Consider the following 24,998-nt stretch of genomic DNA (forward strand, 5'->3'; position numbering starts at 1 on the left):
GTTGAGAAATGAACCCTGGAAACCAATGGGATCTGACACACCAGTTCAGTCACACTGTGGGGTTAAGGGAAGGGACAGGAATGCAGGTGCACCAGTGGTGAAAATTTGGTGTTCCTGTTTGGCAGCACAGCACGAGGCTGGTGCAAGGTAACCATAAAAGTGACTTTAGAAAGCATAATGCAAACACTTAGCTATGAGTTAAGACACTAATTACATACAGGTGAAGTACAGGGAGAAACAACCTGCTGTTTGTCTCATCTCTTCCAAGACAGGTCTATCACACCTCCTCCTCCCCTCCTCTTTTTCTTACACTCACCCAGCCCTTTAAAGTGTTGTCATCTTATTTCAAAGCTCCCATACCTTTTCAGTGATTTCTCATGGACATCTCCTCACAGCACTGACTCTTCTTCACAGCACAACCAACAAATTCCAACTGTCCTCTCACCCAGCTAACCCCCTCTTTTGTAGCACTCATCTCCTCATTGGAGACAGCTGTGGCCTGTTAAGTTCAGGGCTGTTCTTAATCTTTGGTGATGAGCACAGCTGCAAGTCCTCAGGTGTGAGATTGCCTTCTGCACTATTGTCTTACATTCTATCCCTCCACACTAAAGAATTATGGTATCATTTAGGTTGGAAAATACCTTTAAGATCACCAAGTCCAGGCATTCACCCAGCACTGCCTATCCCACCACTAACCCATGTCCCCAAGTGCCACATCTATATCTTTTATCATTTAAATACTTCCAGGCATAGTGAGTCCACCCGAGCAGCCTGTTCCTTTCCACATTATCTACATTATAGGACACTGAAAGAGGCTTCACCTCAGGGTGAACCAGTGCTACAGGAAGGTGATAAGAAATGGGAAGTTTTTCAAGACTACAGGAAACAGAATTGCAGTGGTAAAGAAACAAATGCTGACACTTGGGAACAGGTAGGCTGCAAGGGAGACAATCACAGCTGTGAGCACAGAATAAATAGAAGGTTAAGTGAGATCACAGACCCTCAAAATTCATCAATCCAGATCTCAAGTTATCTCTAAATCCTTCATGAAAAGAGAATATTTTGCTTCACTTACACGCAATAACATATAGTTCAATGACAAATGACATTTTTGATGACAAATTATTTCTAAAAACTTTGCATCGCAAGTCTAACTTCAATGTAGAAAATTATTTTTATTTGTAATTAAAATTTGTGCTAAAAGTGTCCATTGTTAAATGATGGACCCAAACAAAATTGTACTAAATTTTCTACTGTACATACTCTTGCCATAGTGTGGCAAATTTTAAATTGTTTGAAAGTACAAATACACTAAAAAGGTAATATTTTAAGAACAATAGTATGGACACACTGAGAAACTTTATACCACAACCAGAAATTTGAAGTGTCTAGGTCCCTGTAAAAGAAGTGGTTTTAGATTTATTTATTAAAATGAATTATCATGATTTTACAGCTTACAGCTTTGGGTACTTTGTTGTTCATTGTTTAGTTTTTGTTTTTTTAACTGTGATGGTAATAGTGATCTGCCTACAAGATAATTGAAAAGAAACGTTCTTTGTGTATTTTTGATCAAATATATTGTTAGAGATCAAAACAAAGATTTATAAAAACAAACGATTGAAATTTCATTTCAGAAAAAAACACTTTGTAAAATACAGTAAAATCCTTTCCAATAGCAAAGTGAATTTTGTACAGTTCTTCCTTCTAAGCAGATGTTTTACTGCAGCTGAGATCCAACAACTCCAGCAAAACTCAATGCAGGGCAAACGGGTCGGTGTCCACACAGCCAGAACCAATGTACAACCGTAGGTAACAAACTGCAACTCGCTGGAGAAACCTTGGAAACTTCAGTTTTCATTGGGAGTGAACTTACAATATATCTTACATTAGTTAAAAGCAGTTTACACCATGACAGAACTGCTCAAAAAACGAATCAGTTATAGGCAGAGAGCAACGCTTCAATTCAGCTTCTCCCATCAGCAAAAATGCCACACAAATCAAAAACCAACACTTAAGTAAAACACTAAGACTTTATTAAAAATCCAAAATTTATTGCAAATTGTACTTTGCAATTTCCCTCCTTTCTTCATTTTTACATGATTTATTGATATCCATGATTTTTTCACAGATGTACTTGTTGACTTTGGAGAGTCTCTGTGCAATTTCAGTTTCATCCACAGTTTCTTGTGCTATTCTATCATACAAACATTCTGGGGAGAAAAAAAAAGGAAAGAGTCATTAGGATATTTTTAGAAAACACAATAGCCCTGAGTTGGGCTGACAACTCAAGAGACAGCAGTGAGTAAGCACTGTGTATATTTGTTGCAAGACAAGAGAAGCTTTCCTTGATTCACTGTCTATCTTGTTTCAGTCAAGATTTGTCACCAGGCTTGAATCAGTGGCATGACCAACTTCCAGTTATGCTGTGACTACATTAATAGGCTTTCCATACAGAAACAAGGCTAAACCCAACCTTTTACAGTGCCAGCCTTGCCTGCCTGACCCCTGCATCTGTCTGAATCTCCACAACAGACTTAGTCTCCTCCCAGGTGAAGTGTCCCACCAGAGCTGTATCCACAGTGAGTCACTCCCACCTTCACCTCTTCAGCAGGGTACGGAAATGACAATGCTCAGGAAGAGAAGCAGTAAACAGCAGGAGAACACCTTAACTCATTTATTTCATTTTTTTTATCTCTTATGAACATGTATTAATGTTCATGTCTTTATCAGCTGCCCTGTCCCTGGGCTTATTTCACTTTTACTGGTGGATTATTCAGGACACGTGCCATCTCCTTGCATGTTTGATCAATACACATTCTGAAATACACATTATCTGGAATTCAAAAAGCAAGTGATAGCAGTAACTGCAAAAGCAACGTGGGCAGTGAAAGTTGAGACAATTTTTTTTCCCAGATTTGGAAGTTTGGTGCCAGAATCCTGCAGAAGTTACTGAAATCTGAAGTGGAGCAACACACATAACTCCTTAGTGACAGGCAGGTTTGGGTTTTTTTGGTTTTCATAAACAGACCAAGTATTTTGTTGTGTAGGCTTCCCAGACTGGTTAAACAAATTCTGTTCTGCTTTGCCTAGTGATCTATTCCATTAGCTGTTTATTGCTTCATATACAGAAAGCCATAGAGATTATTGCTTAATTAATGTGCTTTACAACATTTCTAATGCACCATATTAAAAAGTTATGAAAATTAAGTACTATGCATGTTTTGTAGTTCATTTGGAAACCTCTGAGAAGTTTTATAAAAGGTTATTTTGCATTAACAAGGTTTATAACAGTGCACATCCATCATACTTTTTATCATTTCTTTATTACATACTACACAGTGGGGATTTTTAAGAAGCTATAGAGATATCAGACACATTAAGAGCTAATGTTGTCATTCAAAAATCTATTTTAAATAAGTTAGTCTGTGTCCACAGAATAATGAGAACATCTAAAGCAATGTGAATTTTATGTTGTAAGATGTACTGAATACAAAATAAATGAAATTAACCAGCATGCAGCCTGATAGCTGAAATGCTGATCATCCATAAACTATGATTGGAAATACAACACCTAAGAAGAGGCACATCACATCACTGGGAGCCTGAAGAAGGGCAGTGTGTTTGCAGGACACAAGCTGGCCCTACAAGGGTGTCAGAACACTCCCAGGCAGATACACCCAGTAAGGTGAACTCCCAGTGAAAGACAGGCTGTGTTGTTCATTTAGCCACAAATCCAAGCAAAGAATCACTTAACACAACTCATTCAAAAGCTGTAATTTTAAAAGTTGGTGTGAATCAGAAAGATCCTTGATCACAGTTTTTCCTCTCCATCTCTTCCATTTTTGTGAGAGGGTGTAGAAGTAGTTTAGTGCTTGCATAAGGACACTGGCTTAGGGCTTCAAAGAATAATTTGGAGGTTCTGCTCCCTTGTTTTTTGGCTTTACAGGAGCAGAGACACCCTTTGTACTGCTGAATACCAAAGATTCGAGTATACCTCAAAGGCTAACCAGGAGCTTCACTACTTTTGGTGATGCCTGATCCAAATCACTGGCTGTGGAAAACTCTCTCAAACCTCAACTATTTGTCCCCTTGCTGGTCATTAGCTTGTTTTGTTTTGCTTTCTTCTCCATGGTGGGGCAAGACCTGCTTACACTGACGCAAAGGACACGACAACATGGAAAATCATGGTTATGAACTACCCAGTCCCACTGATACAGGCAGCCTGACACCTCCAACACTGGCCATGCAGATTAACTGGTTCAAGAAGAGATTGTACAGGCTGGAGTCTAACAAAAGGGAAACCAGAGACAAGGTGAAAGAAACACTAAAAAGAGGAACATGGAAAACCAGGGCATGTAACAGTAGAATTCAAATGAGGGTTGAGGCTTGAAGCAGAAGTATGACAGAAAACACAGAAAAATGAGGAAATAGGGAAGAGCTGAATTGCTGGAGAGTGTAAAGGTATGGAAGAGAAGAAAGGGAAGGGCCCCATCTGCCTCTCATCATGTACCTGTTGGAGCAGACTCCCAAACTCACTGTAGCCAAAACAAGGGGAGTTAGAAGAAAGCTGTCATTTAAATGGCTTGAGCCATTAGAGTAGCCCTGACAAAAGTAGAAGAGGAAATTCTCACAGAAACAACCTTGCCAGCAGCACTGAGGAGCAAAAGCCTCCAGCAGGGAAACTGGAAACCACATTGCAATGGGCCAGTGGAAAATAACCCCCTTGTGCTGTGTGCTTGTAAATGCACACCAGGGCAACAATTCTGCTTCCCCTTTGGGAGAGCCACTGCCACAGAGTGGATACTTTATGTGGCCAGTATGTCACTGCTCAGCTACATCTGTAAGGATTGTACCTAAAGACCCCAGACAGAACTAGAAAATCAACATGGAACAGTTTCAACACTTCCACATATAATCCTGAAGCAGCTTAGTGGAAAAAAACCCCCACGTCCTTTCCTCATTTCTTATAAAATAAGAAAGATGACAGTACGGAGATAAGTTTCCAATTTCTCCCCACACAACACAGACACAGACACACACACACACTCAGAGAGGAACTGTATTTCTTACTCCAAAACATGGTACTTTCATGGCCAATTACACCACCTCTTAATGAGTTCACAGTTAAGAGCACATAGCAACTAAGAACAGGAAATGCAGAATAATGAAGCTCTACCAAATGGAGAGGTTTCTTTCAGCCCTACTGCAATTTAGAATGGACACAAAACCTAAACATCCAATTTCAGTATGCATTCCATGAGGAAACAACTCAGTTCTGACTTAAAAAGAAGCCTGAAATACCAAGAGAGACAGAAATGATGCAACACAGGCATGATGATGCAAAGGGACTGAAATTCACCATTCAGTTTAAATAAAGGAGAAAGCCTCCTCTCTCTCAAAGTACTACACACATGGACTCAGGCTTGCAGTTACTGAAAGTGTCATTGCAATTTTCCCTATCAGATGAGGTCAGCGATTTACACTTCCTGTCCAAATTCCAATTCAAGTGCAACAATTAATTTTTACTATTTCCATTTTCTTCACTTAAAAGGGGAGAACTGCTCTTTCTTGCCTTTGAAGGTATGCGTATTTTTATAGTCACAGCTATAATGGTTTCTGTGCCTCATGCCAGAGCTGGTTATGTTCTGGATAAAAGAATGTCGTAAAGCTACTCTCAGTCTTGTTTAAAGGAATATATGCACTTTAAAAAAATCAGCATGCTACAAATGAATTCTAGAACAACATGTTGTTCTCCAGGCTCAGAGTCCTGCACTGCAAGTGGTCTAAAGTGATGATTTTCAAACCTTACTGAAGTCAATGTACAACAATGTACAGCTGTGGAGGCCTGCACTGTGCACAGCTACTGCAATGTGTTCTACTGCTCCTGGGTACGTATGCACTTCACAATGCAATAGCAATCTGAATTACACTTTTTAATCAGTTAATTTTAAATGAGCTGAAAAGAAGCATCTTTCAACTCGGTGATTAATGGTTAAACTCCAAAGCAGGAAGCAAAAGTTTTCAAATAACCTACCTCTGACAATGCTTAATTTGTGAGGTGAGAGAGGTGGCTTGGGAACGGCATCTTTCTTTTTTTTGGTTGCAACTCCTGTGACACTTCTGTTCTTGAGAACATCTGTTCCCCAAATCATAACCGCTAGATTTTTTGTATACTTTGAATCTCCTTGTGTTACTTGCAGCTGGTGCCATTTCTCCTCATCTACCCAAATTCCACTGCCAAGATGGACCTAGAAGGTAGTAATAATAACAACTTATCTATGGTATGTAGCACACAACAGTATCCAAGTGCTGTAGGAACATTAATATTAGGAACTAAAATAACAGTAATTAGGGCTGAACAAATTCATTTTGCCTAACTCTGAAACTCTTCCAACTTTGTGGGTCAGGGAGTTCAAGTCAACCTCGATAAATAATATAGTTCCTTTTAGTAATCCCTACTTTTCCCCCCCACATAACCTCTCTCCTGAAAGACTGTGGTCAGGAACAGAGACTGGAGAAGGAAACAGTGAACACATCCAGTATTATATAATTATGCAGAGCATATAAACCAAGCAGTTGCACCAGCCTAATTCAGGAGCAAGATGAAACACTTCCCTTTGGCTAAAACACTTTACCCAAAGCATATTCCAGAGGCAGTAGAGACAGAATTACTTCCTAAGTTGTATCCTGTACCTGTTGGCAAGAGCCAGCCTGATTGTTTGAAGTAACTGGAAGGGGAGAAAGGATTTTGAGAGCTCCAGTTTCAATATAAGCCAGGAGAGTTTGGAAGCTTTGAAAAACTTCCAGTTCTAACACTAAGTGTGCCTATCATGTACGATCAATGTACATGCACCACATGAATACTGTTTTGTGGTTAGGCAATGACCCATTGCAGCAACATCATAATCTTTCCATTATCTGAACAATGGGAAGTCGAGGTATTTCACTGAAGTAGTAAAGCAGGATAATATGGGCACTGGAAAACACAGTATGAAGCCACTGGAGAGTCTCCATAAGGAAGATGCTCGAGTCTGGTTTTGCTTGTTAGCCTTGGTCAGCACTGACTGTGCCTGGCTGTCTCCCACAGGGCTACCCTATGTCTCCACCCCAAGATTCCCAGTGCTCCAGTCTAATGCCATACAAGAATCCAAGCACCATCCTTAGACTGCCACTACGTGCTTGAGCTGACAGCCCTGACCCTCAGGACACCTTCCAGCACCAGCACAGATGTAACTCCACCAGTAACCAGCACAAGTCTGACACAAGTGCAACCAGGACACACACGCTGGCCCTGCATGGAACCACAAACACTTTGCACCCTGTCTGTCCATGCTCCAGCTCCTGGAGTACAGTGCAGACTCCTCAACTACCTGTGCACACAGCAGCTTTGTTCACGTGCTGATGCACTTCACTCATTGGGACACACACCTGCTCTCATCATAACAAAGGTGTGACCCACAGCTCCCAGCTGCTGATCAGAGCTCACTGCACTCACCTTCAGACAGTCTGGACAAGTGCAACATACCGAACAATTGGATTGCTACATAGCCAAAATCTAGCTTTGATTAGGTCTGGTCCAATGGGGGTTCTTTCTGCAACACTAACACTTAAAACTAACTTTTGACCTTCTTATGATTAAAAAAAAATGCTATCAACAAAATCCCACAGCAAAACTGCATGAGAAGACTGTTTGCCTTAACTGCTCTGCTGTTAGTTTTCTGTGGTTTTACTCATTTCATCTGGCTTTACATAAACTGTGCCTGCTACCCACACAAATCTGAGCAGTATCACAGAAGTCCCATTAAATGCAATGAAAATTGGAAAAAGCTACTGTAAAATTTTATATACCAACATTTTACTGCCTGTATTCAACTGAATACCCTTTTTCCTGTAAATGGAAACCTGCTTTAATTATTAATGAGGACTATAACCCCAAGAAATTTCTTGTTACAACGGCATCCTTCAAAAGCAACTAGATGTTTAAAAACTTAAATAGAGTAATACGACTGGTTTGACTACAAGCTATGTTATATTAAAAAAAAAGAAAACTCTACCTGCCTTAAAGCATAAAACCATGCAGCAAGCTGCCTCTCCTGCAGAATCTCCTGCACTAAAGGGATTCTAGGAAGCTTTTCACAAGTCTGCATGGACAGAAATTAAACTAGTAACAACCACAACACAAACACCCTCTTTTTTTTTTCCTTTTTCTCTGTTGTTGAGCCTCTTCATAAATGATTTTTATAAAGGCACACTCTTTTTGGTGCTCTCTACATATTTTGTTAGGCAACTTCAATGAGCAGTGAGCAGTCTGTGCTCAAAAATAATTTCAGTGCATTTTTTAATTCAGTTATTTCTGGTTAGATCTTGGAAAAGTTCTTCAGGAAAATGTCTGAAAGTTACCTAGGAAAATAAATAAGATTAGAAATGTTGTGACATAGCAAATTTTGGGTGTTTGTATTACATTAGTGGTAGGGATCGCTGTATTTCATCAAAAATCCAACTCTTCTCTGCCAAAATTAGGGTTTGCCTTTGCCAAAGATTATTTAGTTCTCTAAAGCCACTACATTATTCATTAGCTTGAAGTTATTCAAAAGAAAAAACAAGTTACAGGAAGTATTTTTAATATTTATGCTTCAGAATGATCATCTCTTCTTTTAACATGCTTCATTTATTAAAACAGCAATTGCTGGAATGAAACACCTATGGCAACTACAACTATGTGACAGACAGCCACAGCCACAGCAATCTTACATCTCCATTTTCTATTTCTAGCACTGTTAGGGTGAGGAATTCAATCTGCCTGTGTCTCAGTTTACCTCTCTACAACAGGCCCTACTGTTTCCTATCAGCCCCAAAGCTCAGTGAACTCCACACTCAGCAGACATTCCCCTCTTGCTGGAAGAGCTGCCCCATGAGCCAGACTCTTGTCTTGATGAAATCAATGGGAAATTTACTCCCAATTTCAGCAACTGTGGGATCAACCTTCAAGCACAACGCAACGGAGATGGCAGCGAATTCAAAGCGACGCTCACCAGCGTGGCTGTGCTAACATCTGCAACAGATCTAAAACGTGCCTCAGAAGATGAACCCTTTTTTTCCCCTTTCTTTCTTCTTCTTTCTTTTCTTTAAATGAATGCCATAGGCTCCGTTTTCCCTCTGGAGGGAAGAAATTTATCTGTTCTGAAAGAATCCTACTAAGATCAAATCTGGTGCCACAAAGGGTAAGATTTGTAAAAAAAAAAGTACTTCAACTACTCTAGTGGTGCATATCAATAAAGGAATACTGAAATAAAGCCATAAACAAGGAAAACTGAAGAAAACTACCCTCCAACACTCCAAATACATTATTAGTTCACATTTTTGGCATCTGAGCTGGCTGTAGATCTATTAAATAGGCAAACCAAGAAGCAAAATTACAAAAAGAAAATTAAAGAGATACTTATATGTGTAAAGACAGAAAACTTCAGCAAAAGTGCCAAGAAGCTGACAGATGAAAAAGGGTGCAGGAAAAGCTGCATACAAATACTAAAGGATGTGCCCTATCCCACAGACCTTAAGTGGAAGAGAAGGAGGTAGAGGAAACTCGCACAGTAATACACCCTAAGTACTCATTGCACAAATTTACACAAAATAATCAAGGAAATAACATATTTAAATATATTAGCCAAGAAAAGCTATCTGAACCAAATACCTGTCAAACTGTCAAGATTCTACTATTTTTCACGTACATTCTGTCCCCAGTGATTATGTTGAATTCTTCCTCAAGAGGGACAGACATTGTGCAGTCAACCTTTTAACACCAATCTGAAAACACAGTTTCATGCTATATTCCTTCAGTAATTCCACTGCACAGCAAAGCTGGAATGGATGTTTCCTCCCTAAAGATTCTCAGATTAGGGTCCCAAATGAATCTCTGTACACCAAGAAACAGGATCTGCACAGGCAATTCTGAAGAAATTACAGTTTTGTAGAAGAAACATCACATTTATTTAATGATAATGAAAACAGCTGTAAAAGCAGGCCTAGGTAGATGAGCAGTTAATGTGTTAAACAGGCTGAAATCTGAAAAGCTCTCAGTCAGGTCCTGGCAAACTAGAGCTAGATGGTATTTCAGCAACTTCACAAAGTCTCTGGAAAGTAGCACTACATCAGCTCAATTCAGTGGCAATGCTCCTACCAGCAGCAAGGGAGCCCATTTTCCTTCCAGGGTTCATAACTACCTCCTGCACTCCAACTCAAACATGAGGGCTTCTCTGTAATATGACTACAGCACATTATAAACATTAAAAACCCTTTAGGAAGAAGTATTTTGGTTAAGTAGACTCATTTGGTTAAGTAACTTTATAACATGGGTTACTGACTTTGGTCAATATTTGGTGTATTTATGGATGCCACCAACTGAAGACTATGTCAATTTGCCTGTGCATGAATATTTATTTAATATCTATATTCCTCATGTTGCACATCATTCAATGCTCTCACCACTGAGAATATTTTTCTATGCTCTTCATATCTGTGTAACTTCACAATTCTCCTCAGCATAACAGCACACCTTCATGAAAACTGAGGAAGCTTCTACAAGCTGCTACCATGCAACACCCCCACAATCAATGAAAATTCCACACGAACATCACCAGATGGATATTTAAAAATGACTCATGCTATATTTAATATAAAATACCTTTCCATTCTCGAGAATATACTTGTCCATTACTGGAACAGGGGCAGGGTAGTACGTTGATGTATTTGCTTCCTCACTGAAGGTCTTCTGTACCTCAGGTTCGGGCTCAATTGATTCAGGTTTTACTTTTTCAACCTCAATGGCAGGTCCTAGACAGTTAAGAAAAGAGAGCTGTCTGCTATCCCAGAGAACATGAAATCAATCCCTTCATCACCCATGATTAGCATAAAATAACATATTAGTCATGTTCAATTTAATGTTAGAAGTAATCTAAACCAAAATCCTACTTCTGAACATCAGTAACTAAAAGCAGGATAAGTATTCCTGCTTTTTAAACATTAAAATGTTTAATTTTAATTTAAGTGTTTAATTTTAGTCCTAAAGCATAAGGACAATTACAGATATGGGTAAGATTTCTTCACACTATGGAAATTATGTTAAAATGACACTGAAATTATAAAGCAAAAGCAACAATAGTAATTCTTCAAATAAGAATTGCCATATAGTTGCATAGGAACCTGCATAATTTACTGTGATAATTACATAAATTATCCACACAGAATTACAAATATTATAGAAATCCAAAATCTCTTTAGATATAACAGAGGTGTATAAAAGTAGGGAGGATCTGCAGCAATGCTATGAAGGAAACAGACTTAGGCTCCTTATGCTGAAGTATCATGCACAGAAAGAATATCAAAGGTTAAAAAACCCCACATAAATTAGAATTTTGATTTGTCCAATTCATCCAACACCGATTTTTATTTTTAATCAACAAAAATAATGCACAAATTAAACAACGGAATACTACTAAGCCTATGTTTGAGACTTAAAAGTGGATTAGTTATTTTGTTAGTCATCAACTTTTCCAGATCGAAGACATAAAATGTTCCTAAAAGGACAGAAGAACAAACTTAAGTGATTTGTGAACTGGATTTCCTGACTCCATTCCTTGCAGGGGTTCCACCAGAGGTCTAGGCTATGGCCCCAAGCCTATCAGTGTCCCTTGACGTGTGGCTCTAGGGTCCCAAGAAGCTCCAGCAGGCACTCAAGTTCCATGCAGGGCCGGTGGCTCCACAGCACAGCAAGGTTAGACTCTGGACACCGTGTCCAGAACTCTAAGGATAAACTCACCCACTTGTCAGTGCTAATTGTCCCAGGCTGGTGCTGAGAGCACTGCAGCACTCTGCAGCCCAACCCTGACATCTTCAGCCAGTGACAACTCGATCAGGAGGTGACCCCTGAGCTCCCTGCTCAGTGTTTGTGCACACAGACCCAGCCCTGAGCTGATCCAACTCTGCAAGTCACGCTGGCACCACAGCTCAGGTCTTAGTCACGCATCCTAAATAGTTCCTGTGCCTGGAACAAGCACAGCATTCATCCCTCCCACTTTGTGCAGGTTCATTTAGAGATTATTATACAGCAATAGCAGTGCTTCCTCCGTTGTCAGCATTTGACATTTATCCTATAGCTTATCCTACACCTACAGAGCCAGCTCAATGTTCTCAGCTGGCTGCCACTCCACGCTCACCAATGACTAAAAGTTGTCTTGGCAACTCAGACAATCCTACGCTGCAGTGCCACCAACAAGAGGGTCTTAAGAGCCAGCCCCATGGCACAAACAGAGAAATCACAAAACATCCAATTTGCATCATAATTTCATAGTCATCTTAGTAAACACCTCTAACACAATGAATATACAACAGTACAGCCAAGACAAGCTGAACTTCCTAAACTTCAGACTGTAAAGCTGATTGAGACTGGGGGAAGACCTGGACTGGGTAAAGCACCCAAAGCCTGCCCTCAGCATGGGCACAGCTGAAGAAGCAGATGCAGGGATGTAATTGCCAGTGTGACCTTAAGAAGTCATCTCTGAAGCTGTTACTTCACATTCTTCCACAAAGGGCTATTTTCTTATACTTTGAAAGTCACTTTAAGGGAGACACCTAAGTATAACCACCTTCTTCCTAGCAGGAAATATTTATTTCCCTTTAAACACTTTTACTACTCCCTATTTAGAAGACTTTTACTGTTTTTAGTCATATATTGACACAGCTGGAATTTGGTTTCCAGAGCTTCCCCAAGGAAAAAGCTGATTAAAGTCCACAACAACCACAGCTCTCACAGGTCAGAATACCTCTGCTCCAATTCATGCTTTAACCACTTGCTTAGAAGTCACCAAAAGAAAGCCTTTAAAATCTCTTTTTTATATCCTGATTTTTGATTCCCAAACAGAAACCTGCCTCTAACCAGGCAGTCTCCACAGCCACTTCCACAACCACTAAACTCTGCATTTTCAACCCTGCAGGCTGGGAATTGCACATGCAGCCTGCACTCCTGCCTGACAACAGAGCACTGTGCCCCATTCACCACACTCCAAGCTCCCCCTCTCTGCATCTTATTTTAAAGAAGAAGAATGGGACATACAAAAATATATACCTCCATCTAAAGGCTTAACAATGACAACACTTATGTAATAAGGATCAGGGAAAACCAAAAAAAGACGATTTTCAGAATGCAAGAAGGAAACAAATGTTTTATTGCAAAATCATTCTCCTGACTGCTATTTTTTTAGAATATCCAAGAGGCCAGCAAACTCAAATCAGGATGAAGTGGTAGAAGGCTTCCTTTTACCTTCCCTTTTCCTCAAAAATGCATTTTAGGCTACATGCTACTCCTGAAATTAGTAAGAAAGTAAAACCAAATTGACTGATAAAGTGGTCAGCATACATTTGTAAGCAGTAAGTTTTTGAACATGGTCTACCAGAATTTGAAGCAAAACAACACAAGTGTGAGAAGTGGTAATATTGGTACTTTCTGTACTTAAAAGAAACCTTGGGCCTTTTTTTTTGTAAACATCAAAAAGCCAAACAAATGTAGAAAAGCTGAAAAACAGTAATTCCTGACATGTGGGTAAGATGTCCATTTCATCTCCCTACTCTGGTGTCAGTCCCCAAGACACTGCAAACTGGAACACTAAAATTAAACTGGGATTAAAAATAAAACCTTGGGGGTCTGTGTGCACATACTGATGAACCAATGTTTCTGAATGAATGTGAATATACCACCTGACTTAGGAGCAACACTAATTCTCTGCAATCTAACATGAAGCTGAAGAAATTATCAGGGAGCTAAAAACACTCAAACATTATCCCTACAGAACTTCAGTACTTCTGACCATGTTTCCAGCCACAGGAAATGGCACAGATCTTGCCTGTGAGACAGCTATTTTTTTAAAGAAGTTATTGAAATTTTTCTTTTGCAATCCAAGGGCTATTTAAACTCCCTACAGGGGAGAGTCAGTTATTTAATTCTTTAAATTATCCTACTCTCTAATGATAAAAAGAGGGCCAATTAGGTGTGTTTTCAGGTGCAACAAAACAAACTGCAAAGGCCTACAGCTGCAGGGCTTCCAGCTCCCCACGTGTGCAAGGCAAGAGGCTGCACACATTATTCCAGGAGCTCAAGAGGGACACCATAACCTTTTCCACAACAGTCATCCCATTCTTCCACTGCTCTGGTCCCTAGATGGTGAAATGCCTGCCTTCTCCATGAAGGGATGTGCCTGGAAATAATATACTAAAATCATGAAGATGGTATTAAGCATTTCTCCATGGATCAGTACTGCTTTCACTGCTGTAGTTTGCCACAGCTGCCTCCAAGGCTCTTTTGTGACAAAGAGCAATTTGGTGTCACCATGAGGAAGATGAACCTCCTCACTCCTGCTACAAAAGTGGCTCCAGTTTAGTAGCAGAGCTGAAGGCCTAAATCTCAAGTACAATGCATTGACTTCCAGCTCCTCACTGAATTCAACACGTTGATGGGAAATTAGGAGACTGACTACTTGACTGCACGTTAGCTCAAGAGACTGTTCTATATTTGATCTGCAAGTTTAAAATGGCAACAGGCAAGCATTTCCCACAGCTGCAATTCATCAGCACAAACCAGCTGTCATCTCATGCAAAGAAATCACAAGTCTCTAAGGTGAAACAGAAATGCAATTAGTTTGCATTAAGTCCAGCCTGCTAGAAGTGCAGTGTAACATAAATTACATGTAATTTGAAACTCTAGGTTTAAGAGATCACTGCAACTGCAGATGAATTCAGGATGTAATTTATTTTCAGAACAATTTTCAGATATTATTCACATACCCAAACATACCTCATTTATAGGCTGAAAAAGTAAGGAAGACTAAAAAAGTCTTTACATATCTATTCTTGATTAAAAGTAGTACTTTTTCATACTGTCATCAGACTCTCTAATTTAGAACATGCTGAAGATGTCTCCCTTGCTAATTATTCATAAGTTTTGTATTGATCTTTCTAGAACATGGTTGTTTCTCTGCTGTGAATGAGGCTAAAAGGAAAAACAACAGAGTAAGCAACAGTTAATACACTGAGTCTTAGGAAATTCAAACCCTGTGAAGGACAAAGCCAGCACGGCCAAATTCCACCTTTACCATCCAATGTTCCTTACAAGTAATATTAACAAGGAATTTTTTTTTGGAAGTGTCATATAGCTGATATTTTTCCAGGCATGTGATTAAATTTAAAGAATTTGTCTTCAATGGAACTGGGATTTGTTTTCAGTTGTCACACTGATACATACAATAGAAATGCATGCCCAATATTTAGAGAAGATTCAGTATTTTTTTCCCAGGGTTTCTTTTCCTCTTGCTTTTCTTTTTTTTTTTTTTCTTTTTCTTTTTTCTCTTTTTCTCCTAAGGTTTCTTTATTTGGCTGAAGCAAAAAAATGCATCTTCTTTTTCTTAAAGTGAAAGAAAAGAGATAGAATTCAGTACCTGTCTTCATTTCACTGCTGGTCTCACCACTCCAACTGCTGTCAAGTCTACCAACTAAATTGGTACTTTACGCTGTTCAGCCCCATTGCCTACCAACATCTGGCTCGTGCTCCATTCCCATAAATTCCAGCTAACTACTTGCAGATGAAGAAACATCTTTCCATCCAAGGAAAATTTTAGAAAGCTCAGTGGAATCTCCTGCCAACCACATCGTCTTTTTCAGGCTGCGGCAACCTTGCCTATTTAGTTTTATTTAGAAAGTTAACTAGAATGTTTATGGTAAGTAACGACATTTTAATTGTGCACAGTGTAACAATGATGAGCATTCACAATCAGACACCCAGTTTAGGTTGTGGGACACTCCAAGAACCTGGCTCCAAGGGTGTGGGCACACCTGAACACATGCTACAGCACAGGCACATGCTCTCCCAGGTCCAGCTCTGTATGTGAGGGTAACTCAGACCCACATGCAAATTGCATGCACTCGTTCCAGTCCAGGAGAAGAGCCAATATCCAACTCACATGCAAAAATTAAGTTTCCAGATACACAAAGGCAGACATAAGAATGGCATGCTAAGTTTGGATGCACAGATTTCAACCAAGTTTCAGTCACCGAGCAAATCGTCAACACAGCAGTACCACATTCTAATCGCAAATAAATGTAATTAGTCAAATTTTTGAAGGTATTCCAAGGGTACCATCTTCAATGAAAAGGATGAACTTTTTATTTTGTCTTTTTTCCCATTTATTCCAACATAATGCTTAAATAATTGTTATAAACCCAAACAAAGGAGCAATTGACCCAAGATATTTAAAACTGAAATCCAAATTACAAAAACCTGCATTTTGCAACAAGTGTTGATAAACGGGACACTAATATAAAGCCTTTTTAATTATGCTTTTAACAATCCATTGTTTTTCAAATAGCATGGCTGTTTAAAGCCACTGCTAAAACTTCAGGAATATATCACATTTTAATAAGCTACTAATGGGAAGAGGGGTCAGAAAATGGAAGGTAACATAGTCACAGAACAACAAACAAAATCCCTAACTGCAAAGGATAAATTAGTTTTAGCCCAACTATTCATATTCATTCCAGCACCTTTTCTTTACTTTTTTTTTTAACTGGAACATATTGGTATATTTTGCAGATGATGCTTTATTAACTTTTTCAGCATATATTGGAAGGTCAGAGACTCTTTATAATACAGCTGCTTAAAATGGAACTCTGATTCAGCCATACCAGCACAAAGACCTCTAGTTTTTAAAGAAAACCCCAGACGTACATAGCATACAAATTCGACACATATTGTACAGCCACAGCAGAAAACCCTTTTAACATTCAATGTCCGGCTTCACAACCACTGCTATTCTTCAAATCCATTTCCATGACTATTGATCACACCTGCAAAATTCATTCAAACCAGTCCCACTTAAGTCCGGCACTTACCACTACCTAGTCTTAGGAGCAGTACATCCTGGAGCCTCCTGTTCAAGTCTCTGAGCTCTTTCATTTCTGACACGAGTGCCCCATACTCCTTGAGCTTCTTTGCCTGTTGCACAAGCTGTCTCCGCGTTCTCTCAAGCTCCTGTTGAATGTGTCTCATCTCTTCCTGTTGCTGCTGGTAACTCCTCAGCAATTCCTCATAGAGAATCCGAGGAACTACAGCATCGTCCATATTGTTCATGCCTTCTGTAGCCTCCATAAAAGCCTCCTCAGGGCTGGAAGTATTACTGAGACTCATCCCGTTCTGTTTCTCAAGGCGAGCAACAACTGCTTCAATGCTTTTGTGTGTACCTTCACTTTGTTTCCTCCCATCTTGTCTCTGCACGTTATAATAAAAAACAAATAAATTAGGAGAGTGGCAATATTCTTGTCTTCCAAAAGACTAAGACAAAGCCAGTCTGCAAAAATATTTTGCCTAACAGGTTCTTATGGATATAATATGCAGCATAACTAACATGCAGTTGTAACTCAGCTAAATGCATGTACAAACTTCTGAGGCAGTTAAAGGCTTCCTGCATCTGTGCAACACTTACAAAGGCAGTGTATACAGTTCACTTGATTCTGTATCATTAATTTCTTTTTGAAAAAGTTGATCTACATCTCTTTTTCTTTAAAGTTTACCCTTAACATTCAGATTCCTGACAGCAATTGATTTTCTGATAAGCATGAGAAAGAACAACTGTGCTCTCCATTTGTCACCTGTGACGACACCAGAGGTGAAAGCAGCACAGGTACAAAGCTGTTCTGTGAACTGAGGGCTTGTCCTTCCCACACTTTGGGAGACAAAACCTTCACTGAGTATCTCTACAGCACATGCACCCAACTGCCTGATGCCAGTGACTGAGTTAACATTATCAGCAAACACTGAAAGGGATTTGAAAACACTGAAGCTGGAGACAGAATATATCATCCAGCCTCATCGTCCTTATCAACTGATTCCTTCTATATTAGTACTGCATTGCAGAGGCTTCAGGACCTGGCAACTCTCAGTGGAATTTTACCTTCAGTCATCTGCACAAACCCTACAAATTAAATCACACCACTTTCCTGGGGCCTGGATAGTGGGATTAATATGTGACAGTACACGTAAAGTCACTAAGTTTTACTGGCCAAATAAGAAAAGGCATTTGAATTTCCAAGCAACTGCAAGGAAAGTAAATGCAGCTCACAGAGTAGAGGTGAGAAGCTCTACTCATATCAAATTCCCATACCACAATATCCATGAGTAATGTGGTAGAAAACAAAATTATTTGATGTTACACCTCCAGCATTCATCTTCTAAAAAAACCTAACAATTAAAAAAAGCTGGCCCAACACAAATTCCTTGCGTTTTCTCCACACACAAGGAAATGTACTAATATCGCTCCTGCAGCTGCAAAACACATGAAACCATTGAGCAGTATCTTATTCTGAAGGTTGGCAGACTTTTAAAGAAATAATTTGATATTAAAAAATAAATACATTTCCATAGTGGGTTCCTGGCATTTGAACCTAAAAAGGCAGCTGGGAGGTCTTATGGAGGGATACAGTCCTGTCAATTCTTTTCAATCACTGCAGTTGGGCAGTCTCAGAGCACCCTTCCCAATGCCAAACAAGCAGTGAGCAATGTCACAAGTGCCACCAAGAACAGCTGGTACAGTTGGGTACTGGTGACTTTTAAGGCATTTAGAGCCAGAGTGGAAGAGCATTGTTGCATCAGTCCCAGGTGGCAGTCACACTGTGCAGACAATATACACAGGCAAACGTCTGACTGCACTTAAATCAGGTTTTGATAAAACATACCCCACCCCCACACACAATGTGACCCAATTTCACCAAACACACTGTTTTAAGGGGATCAAAAGCAAGCCTGGAATTCTTAAGCTAGGATGTTCATATATGCCCCAAGCACTTACAAAAAAGATAAAAAAAGGAGAGGAGGGGAAAAAAACCAGAAAGACTTCAGTACCTTACTGTGTCTAAGCTCCACATCTTCTTCCCCATAATCTGTAACTTCCCCAGCTTCTTCTATGTGATTGAGAGAGAGTTTGGGGATTTTAATTTTCTTCTGCATCACACTGTTCTCAAGGTCAGTTTTGTCCTCTAAAATGTATATTAAAAATAAGGTTTTGTTACATTAATCAGTGTTCTTACTTTCAAATACTACATGATTTAGGCATGATCAGTTACAAAAACCCAACCTCCCATGCTCCAATCCCCTCATAATACCATGATCAAATTAGTCCATGGTGTAAATCCACTGATGCCCACTGGCAATTCTAGAGTTTCAACTGGGGATCAGGCTGGCCCAACACACAGATAAATACAGAAAAATGCCAAGCTAAATTCAAGTGATCAAAAGTGTTGATGAGTGGCTTGTACTATTACCAAAGTAAGAGCTGAAGAGGCTGTAAATAAAACTTCCTGCATTGCTCTAAATTATGTTTACCAATGGTATTTTCAGATTTATAATCCATTGCTGCAGTTCAAAATCTGCTTAGGGTTAAAGTGAAAATAAACTTGGTAATTCATCCCATACTCTAACCATCATCTGTCAGCAGCACAGATCTATTTGCACACATGGCAGATTCTGCTGTTCTGCAAAGTGCAGGGCTGGAAAAGGGAATGTTGCTGGAGAGCCTCAAAGTGCACTACACAAAAGTTGCGTAGGAACCAAATCTGTAACAAAATTACTCCACAACCCTATTTCAATAATTAATGGATTTCATCCTTTTTCTTTAGATAATATTGGCGAAGGCCATAAATCTTTGCATCTCATTAAAAATTTGAAATAAAGTATTTCCAAGTCTGTAACATTTTGATGTATCTCAAAATTAGGTATTTAAAAATATTAATCTGAAAATACATTCAAAATATTTTAATATTCCTGAAAAGGTAGAGAGGGGACAGTGAACCAAGAGTCTCCCAAAATGTGCCTGTGATAGGTAAAATTCCTGCAGAACAGACAAGGTCTGAGAAGATTCATTTGCTCCTGGCAGAGTCAAAGAGAACTGCATTTAAACTGTCAAGCATTGCCTTCGTACACCGAGAGCTTATGAACAGGAAAATATTTTGAGTCTTCCTATCCACCTGCAAATTTTATTCTGCAAATGTCCCATGAATATTTTTGAAAGTGCCAAGGAGGATGGCCCCTATGAGTGCTTAGTTGCATTGACTTTTGCTTTCTCAAATTAGCATCTCTCCACAGGACCTCAAAATGGTTTGTGTTGATAGTGTAGGAAAGGCAAACAAAGGTAAATCACTGTTTAATGAGGAGCAAGGCATTCATTAGAAATGAATTACACAGATGAATGCAATTCATTTTGTTACAGATAGAAATGGATCTCTTGTAGGCAAATGGTGATATTACAGCCCAAGGCTATGTAAAAAAAATAGGCAAAGAACATGCAGAATGAGATATTAGACAACCTGAAATGAAACGCAGATGGTAGCAATAAATACTAAGACAGATGCAAAAAGAAACAGATAAACAACAAAAACCAGCTAGGCTTATTTTAGATCATTCTCCATTCCCCAGAGCATCGTGGATGCTTATCCCAGTAAAACAAAAAGGCAATCCAACTGTTTCAGTTTTGAAAAATAAACCCCTATGTTTTCATTTATCTGGAAAATGTAGGTTCATCAGAAAAGTGAGATAAGCCAATTCTAATGCCAGAGAGATGAGAAGAAAATATGGAAGCCCTTCCCAAAAAAAACAAATAATACAGACTTCCAGACTAAAGGATAGACTGATGGGTATTGGTATTTACTTGGAATTTAAGAATAAATGAATCCATATTGAAAAGGGCAAAAAAAGAAAACCACCAACATTTTCTGTGTTTATGTATTTTGGGGTATTGGATGGGTTGAGGAATCCTTTGCTAAACTATGTTCTCTCAATTCCTTGGAGGAAGAACAGCACGTGGATACTGCAGAGCCAGCTTCTCCAGACTGCTTGGCCAAACCATCTTCCATAGGACATAGGACATGAACTCCTCCTTCATTTAAAGAATTCAGATCAGCTTCTGTCCTCTGAAATAACCCTTGGCCTCACAACCAGATGGACACAATCCCTTACTTGACACAGTTACCAATTTGTCTGCTGAGAACTCACTGGGGTCACCAGAAGCCAGAACCACACAGCAACTGGGCAGGGACACAAGGCATCCTCCCCATGGCAGGGAAAGAGACTCTTGAAACAATCAAGGACAGGGCTCACAGAGGAGTAAATGCCTGTGCAGACTACAGAAGTCAGCAAATACTTTCCAGCGAATAAACCAACATTGAAACAAAAACAATGTGGAAGAATAGTAATATTTGTCCTTGATTTTGGCTTTTAAAGTAATTTCAAAATGGTTAATAACACATTCTGTGCACTTAACAATGAAAATGAAAGAAAATATTTAGTTTGGGGTCAAAGAGAACAAATGCAAATTATCTGAATTCTTCATTCTCTTCACTCCACTCAATTTCAGTTTGTTTATAAAATTTATGTTTGCAAAACTTCACTGGTTTTGAAGTTTGTTTAGACATCTCCTTACAAATGCTTAGTTTGTACATTGCTGGCACGTAACTATCAACACAGTTCTCTTTCTGTTCATTTGACTTTTTGTTTTACTGCTTATCTGTACATGAAGCAGTAAGACAAAAAAAAAGGAACTGTTTTTTCCATACATGAAATTTGAAGAAACAATAAGTTTATATAAGTTAAAGCTCAGGAACTTTCAATGCATTCAGTAAGCAAATAAATGTTCCTCTGCCTTCCAACAACAATATATGTAATATTTTTTTACATATGCTCTAGTCTTTGAAAGCTTATTTATACCTAACACAATCTATCCAGTGTGTTGAATATGAAAAGGCCTTTTGTTCTTTTTCTTTTTTTTTTTAAAGTGCATTTCTAACCTCTGTTGTCTTCTGCATTAGCTGCAGCTAGAGCCAGAAAAATCTCATCCTGAATTTGAGATTAATGCTGGAGTTCTGGCTCTTGTTCTGTAAATATTAATGGAATTTGGGAAGGGGTGGGAGGGAGAGAGTGGAGACTGGGGGAAGGGTAGGAGAAACATGAATATGCATTTACAGCAGTTCTCCTTAGGATGCTCTGTCTCTTGTTGTGGCAGCAAACAAAATACAGGTACAAAAGGACAATCCAGCAAAAAACAACACACCTGTGATTTTGAGTCAGAAGAACACCAGGAGAGGAACCAAAAATATGTACAAGCTCCAATTCAATGCCTGAGGCTACATAAAAGAGAGAAGGGCAGCCTAAAAGCATTGCAACTCAGAGCCTCCTTTTGTAATGATCTAAATAACTTGTCTGGACTTTGTTCCCAGTCATTTAAACCTTGCTGGAAGTTAAAAATTACACCTTCCCCTAGGTGGCTATGATCAGCTTGTTAGAAAGTTGTGGCTATTGTTTTCCCTAGATATGCAATGAGTGGTGCAGTGATATCAATTACTGAGAACTAGCACTTAACATACTTAATTAGGCACTCATAACAAAATATGCAGGGTGGAATGCAAGATACAAGAATGGATTCCCTCTGTTCTTCAGGAAGGGACATTCTGAAAGACACATGTAAATTAGAAAAAACTGCTTTTGTTCACAGAGAACCTGGCATTCTGTGATTCAAGATAAAGAGCAAAGCATGCTGACATAACCATGCTCCAAGAAAAGGTCAGACTTGGAGAGATCTTGGCAGCCAGCTCCTCCTGGTGCTGAGGCACAGGGCTCAAGAGCCAGGGCACATGACAGGGTCCCTCCCCATCCAGATTTGGGAACAGGCAGTCAGGAAAAAGTGAACTGCTGAGGAATTCCACAGTGCCTGGGAACACACTTGGCCTCAGCTCAGTGCTCTAAGAAAGAAAAGCCAAAAAAGCAACTCTGCATTTAAAAATCACTATCAACTAGCAAAGGATAAACTGTTCCTGGAATGCTTTCTTCAATGAGGCCCTCATTCCAGTGTCAGGATGGGTGGATCCAAGCCAAAAGGTGACAGCTTCAAGTCTAGAGGGGAAGGGAACTGAGGCAGAGAAAGCAACTTTAAGAGGGCAGGGAGTTGGTTAAATGCAAGGAGAAATATGTTAGTGCTCTAAAACTGAAAACCCTGTTGTGGGATGTAAAGTAAAACTATGAAAATCTCAAAGTCCCCTTAAAGCATTCCTTACTTTCTAATTTAGAAATAAGGACTGAAGAAACTAATCCCTTCAAAAAAGAGTTCAAATACTGATTTTTTTTTCTATCTTTGGAATGAAAGCTGGAAAAATAAAGGAAGAGAGCTCTGCACTCCAAATGGATGAGGGATGGCAGGTCTGGTGTCAGTCCAAAGAAGGGGCTTGGCAATGCCATAAATCTTACAGTAATAAAATGAAAGAACCTTGAACAGAATTCGTCCTTCCCTTAAGCCTTCAAAAAAATTCCACTCCTTGTGAAAAATGATATGCTGACAGATGAAAAAACTTACCATCAGCCTTCCCATTTCCAGGCATGCACCCAGCACATATGGACAACACCTGCACCAGATTCCCCACACACTGCTGCACTGAGCAGCTTTGGTACTGATTCAGCCATGTTGCTTCTACAGAGAAGGTAAGATCACCTGCCTGGGCAGGCTGTGCACTGGTTACACATCAGGAAAAGCAAAAGATGCACAAGAACCAAAGCAAACACATAAGCACAACAGGGCATGGATTCCTAAGTGCCACTTACACACAAATAAACAATATTCAGTAGTGCTGTGACTGAGAAGGAAAACAGCATGATAATAATAATAATTTTTTTAAAAGCCACCTAGCTTATTTGAAGCTGGGAAAAAAAGAACTATAAATTACTTTCTTAGCTAATTTAATGCAAACATTAAAGGAGGACTGGAAGAGGAAGAAGAGATGATATTTCAGAAAATGTAATGATCCTGCAGGCTCAGGAGATATTCAGGATACAAAGCAAGAAGAAATGTGCCTCACAGGAGTACACTGAGATTATGACCACTACCAAGGAAGAAACTGAGAATGACAGTAACAAACACAGGCCAACAGACAGCAGCAGAAATGCAGAAGTTATTTGAAGAGAACAGGTGCCATCAAAACCAATGCAGATAAAAAGGGAGGAGTGTGCAAAGGCAGGGTCAACCAGGTACTGGCACAGTCAATTCAAGATTTGGAATTTGGATAGTAAAATTTACTACATGGTTTTGCTCCTTTTTTTTTTTTTTTTTTTTGCAGACTAGAGGACAGCTTTGTTGGAAGGACAGAGAAAATATTCCAGAAATAAACACTGGGCACAGTGAAAGCACTTCAGAAGTATATTTAGTTGGACATAAAGGTAGAGCTGAGTGTAAGCAACAAAGCAGATGAGGAGTATGGAAGAGACAGCAAGATTTTGGGTTGGGAATGACAAAAGAGATTATTCCTCCTCTTGACTCCAAGTTCAAGACAAATGGACAAAAATTGTAGGAAAATACATTGGGACATCCTAAGCATAAACTGAAAAAGATTTCTGCTCAGGGTGCCAGAAAGGGAAGCTGACAGAAAATGTGAGAAAAGTTAGCAATAAAAAGGCAGAGCTGAGAGATGCCATCATCTGGGCTTGTATCACTCCCAAAATTTTAAGAACTAAGTTGTTCTGCAGCACTTCACCAAAAAGAGCAAATGACAGCAACACACAAATGAGTGACTGGAAGGTTGTCTTCAGAGCACAAAGAAGAGTGAGTAAAGAAGTCAGGGAAGAACAACACATCAAGCAGCACCGTGACGGGCAGGGCTGATAAGCACAGGAAGGTGAAGACATGCACTTGAGGAACTGGCCCAAAAGGCTGCTAAATCTTGTGAAGTGAATTTCAATAAAGTCTGAAGAATAGCAAACAGGGTGAAAATAATTCTTAATCAAACTGGGGGAAGGCAAGATAGAACGGTCTTAAACAACTGCTTGACAGATTTAGAGATGATGGGTAAGAAGGATGATGTGCCAGGAGCCTGAACCAGGAGTGCTCACTGATGATGGAGAGAAAGCCACACCTGCTTCATAGAAAGGC

The 24,998-nt window shown here is 39.5% G+C and overlaps 1 protein-coding gene across 2 annotated transcripts in view; it reads right to left on the minus strand.

The window, feature by feature from the left end:
- Nucleotides 1-866: 866 nt before the first annotated feature.
- LOC131559796 (BEN domain-containing protein 5-like) overlaps nucleotides 867-24,998 on the minus strand; it is a 558,988-nt gene continuing 534,856 nt past the window's right edge. For both annotated transcript variants that reach the window (XM_058808276.1, XM_058808275.1), the window contains 5 exons: nucleotides 18,938-19,071; nucleotides 16,933-17,308; nucleotides 10,682-10,830; nucleotides 6,035-6,248; nucleotides 867-2,210 (listed from right to left, as the gene is read on the minus strand). In XM_058808276.1, the coding sequence (XP_058664259.1) occupies nucleotides 2,050-2,210; nucleotides 6,035-6,248; nucleotides 10,682-10,830; nucleotides 16,933-17,308; nucleotides 18,938-19,071 (1,034 nt within the window). In that variant the 3' untranslated portion in view covers nucleotides 867-2,049. The remainder of the gene's footprint in view (nucleotides 2,211-6,034; nucleotides 6,249-10,681; nucleotides 10,831-16,932; nucleotides 17,309-18,937; nucleotides 19,072-24,998) is intronic.

This window comes from Ammospiza caudacuta, chromosome 7, assembly GCF_027887145.1.
Source record: "Ammospiza caudacuta isolate bAmmCau1 chromosome 7, bAmmCau1.pri, whole genome shotgun sequence".
Taxonomy (NCBI): Eukaryota; Metazoa; Chordata; class Aves; order Passeriformes; family Passerellidae; genus Ammospiza; species Ammospiza caudacuta.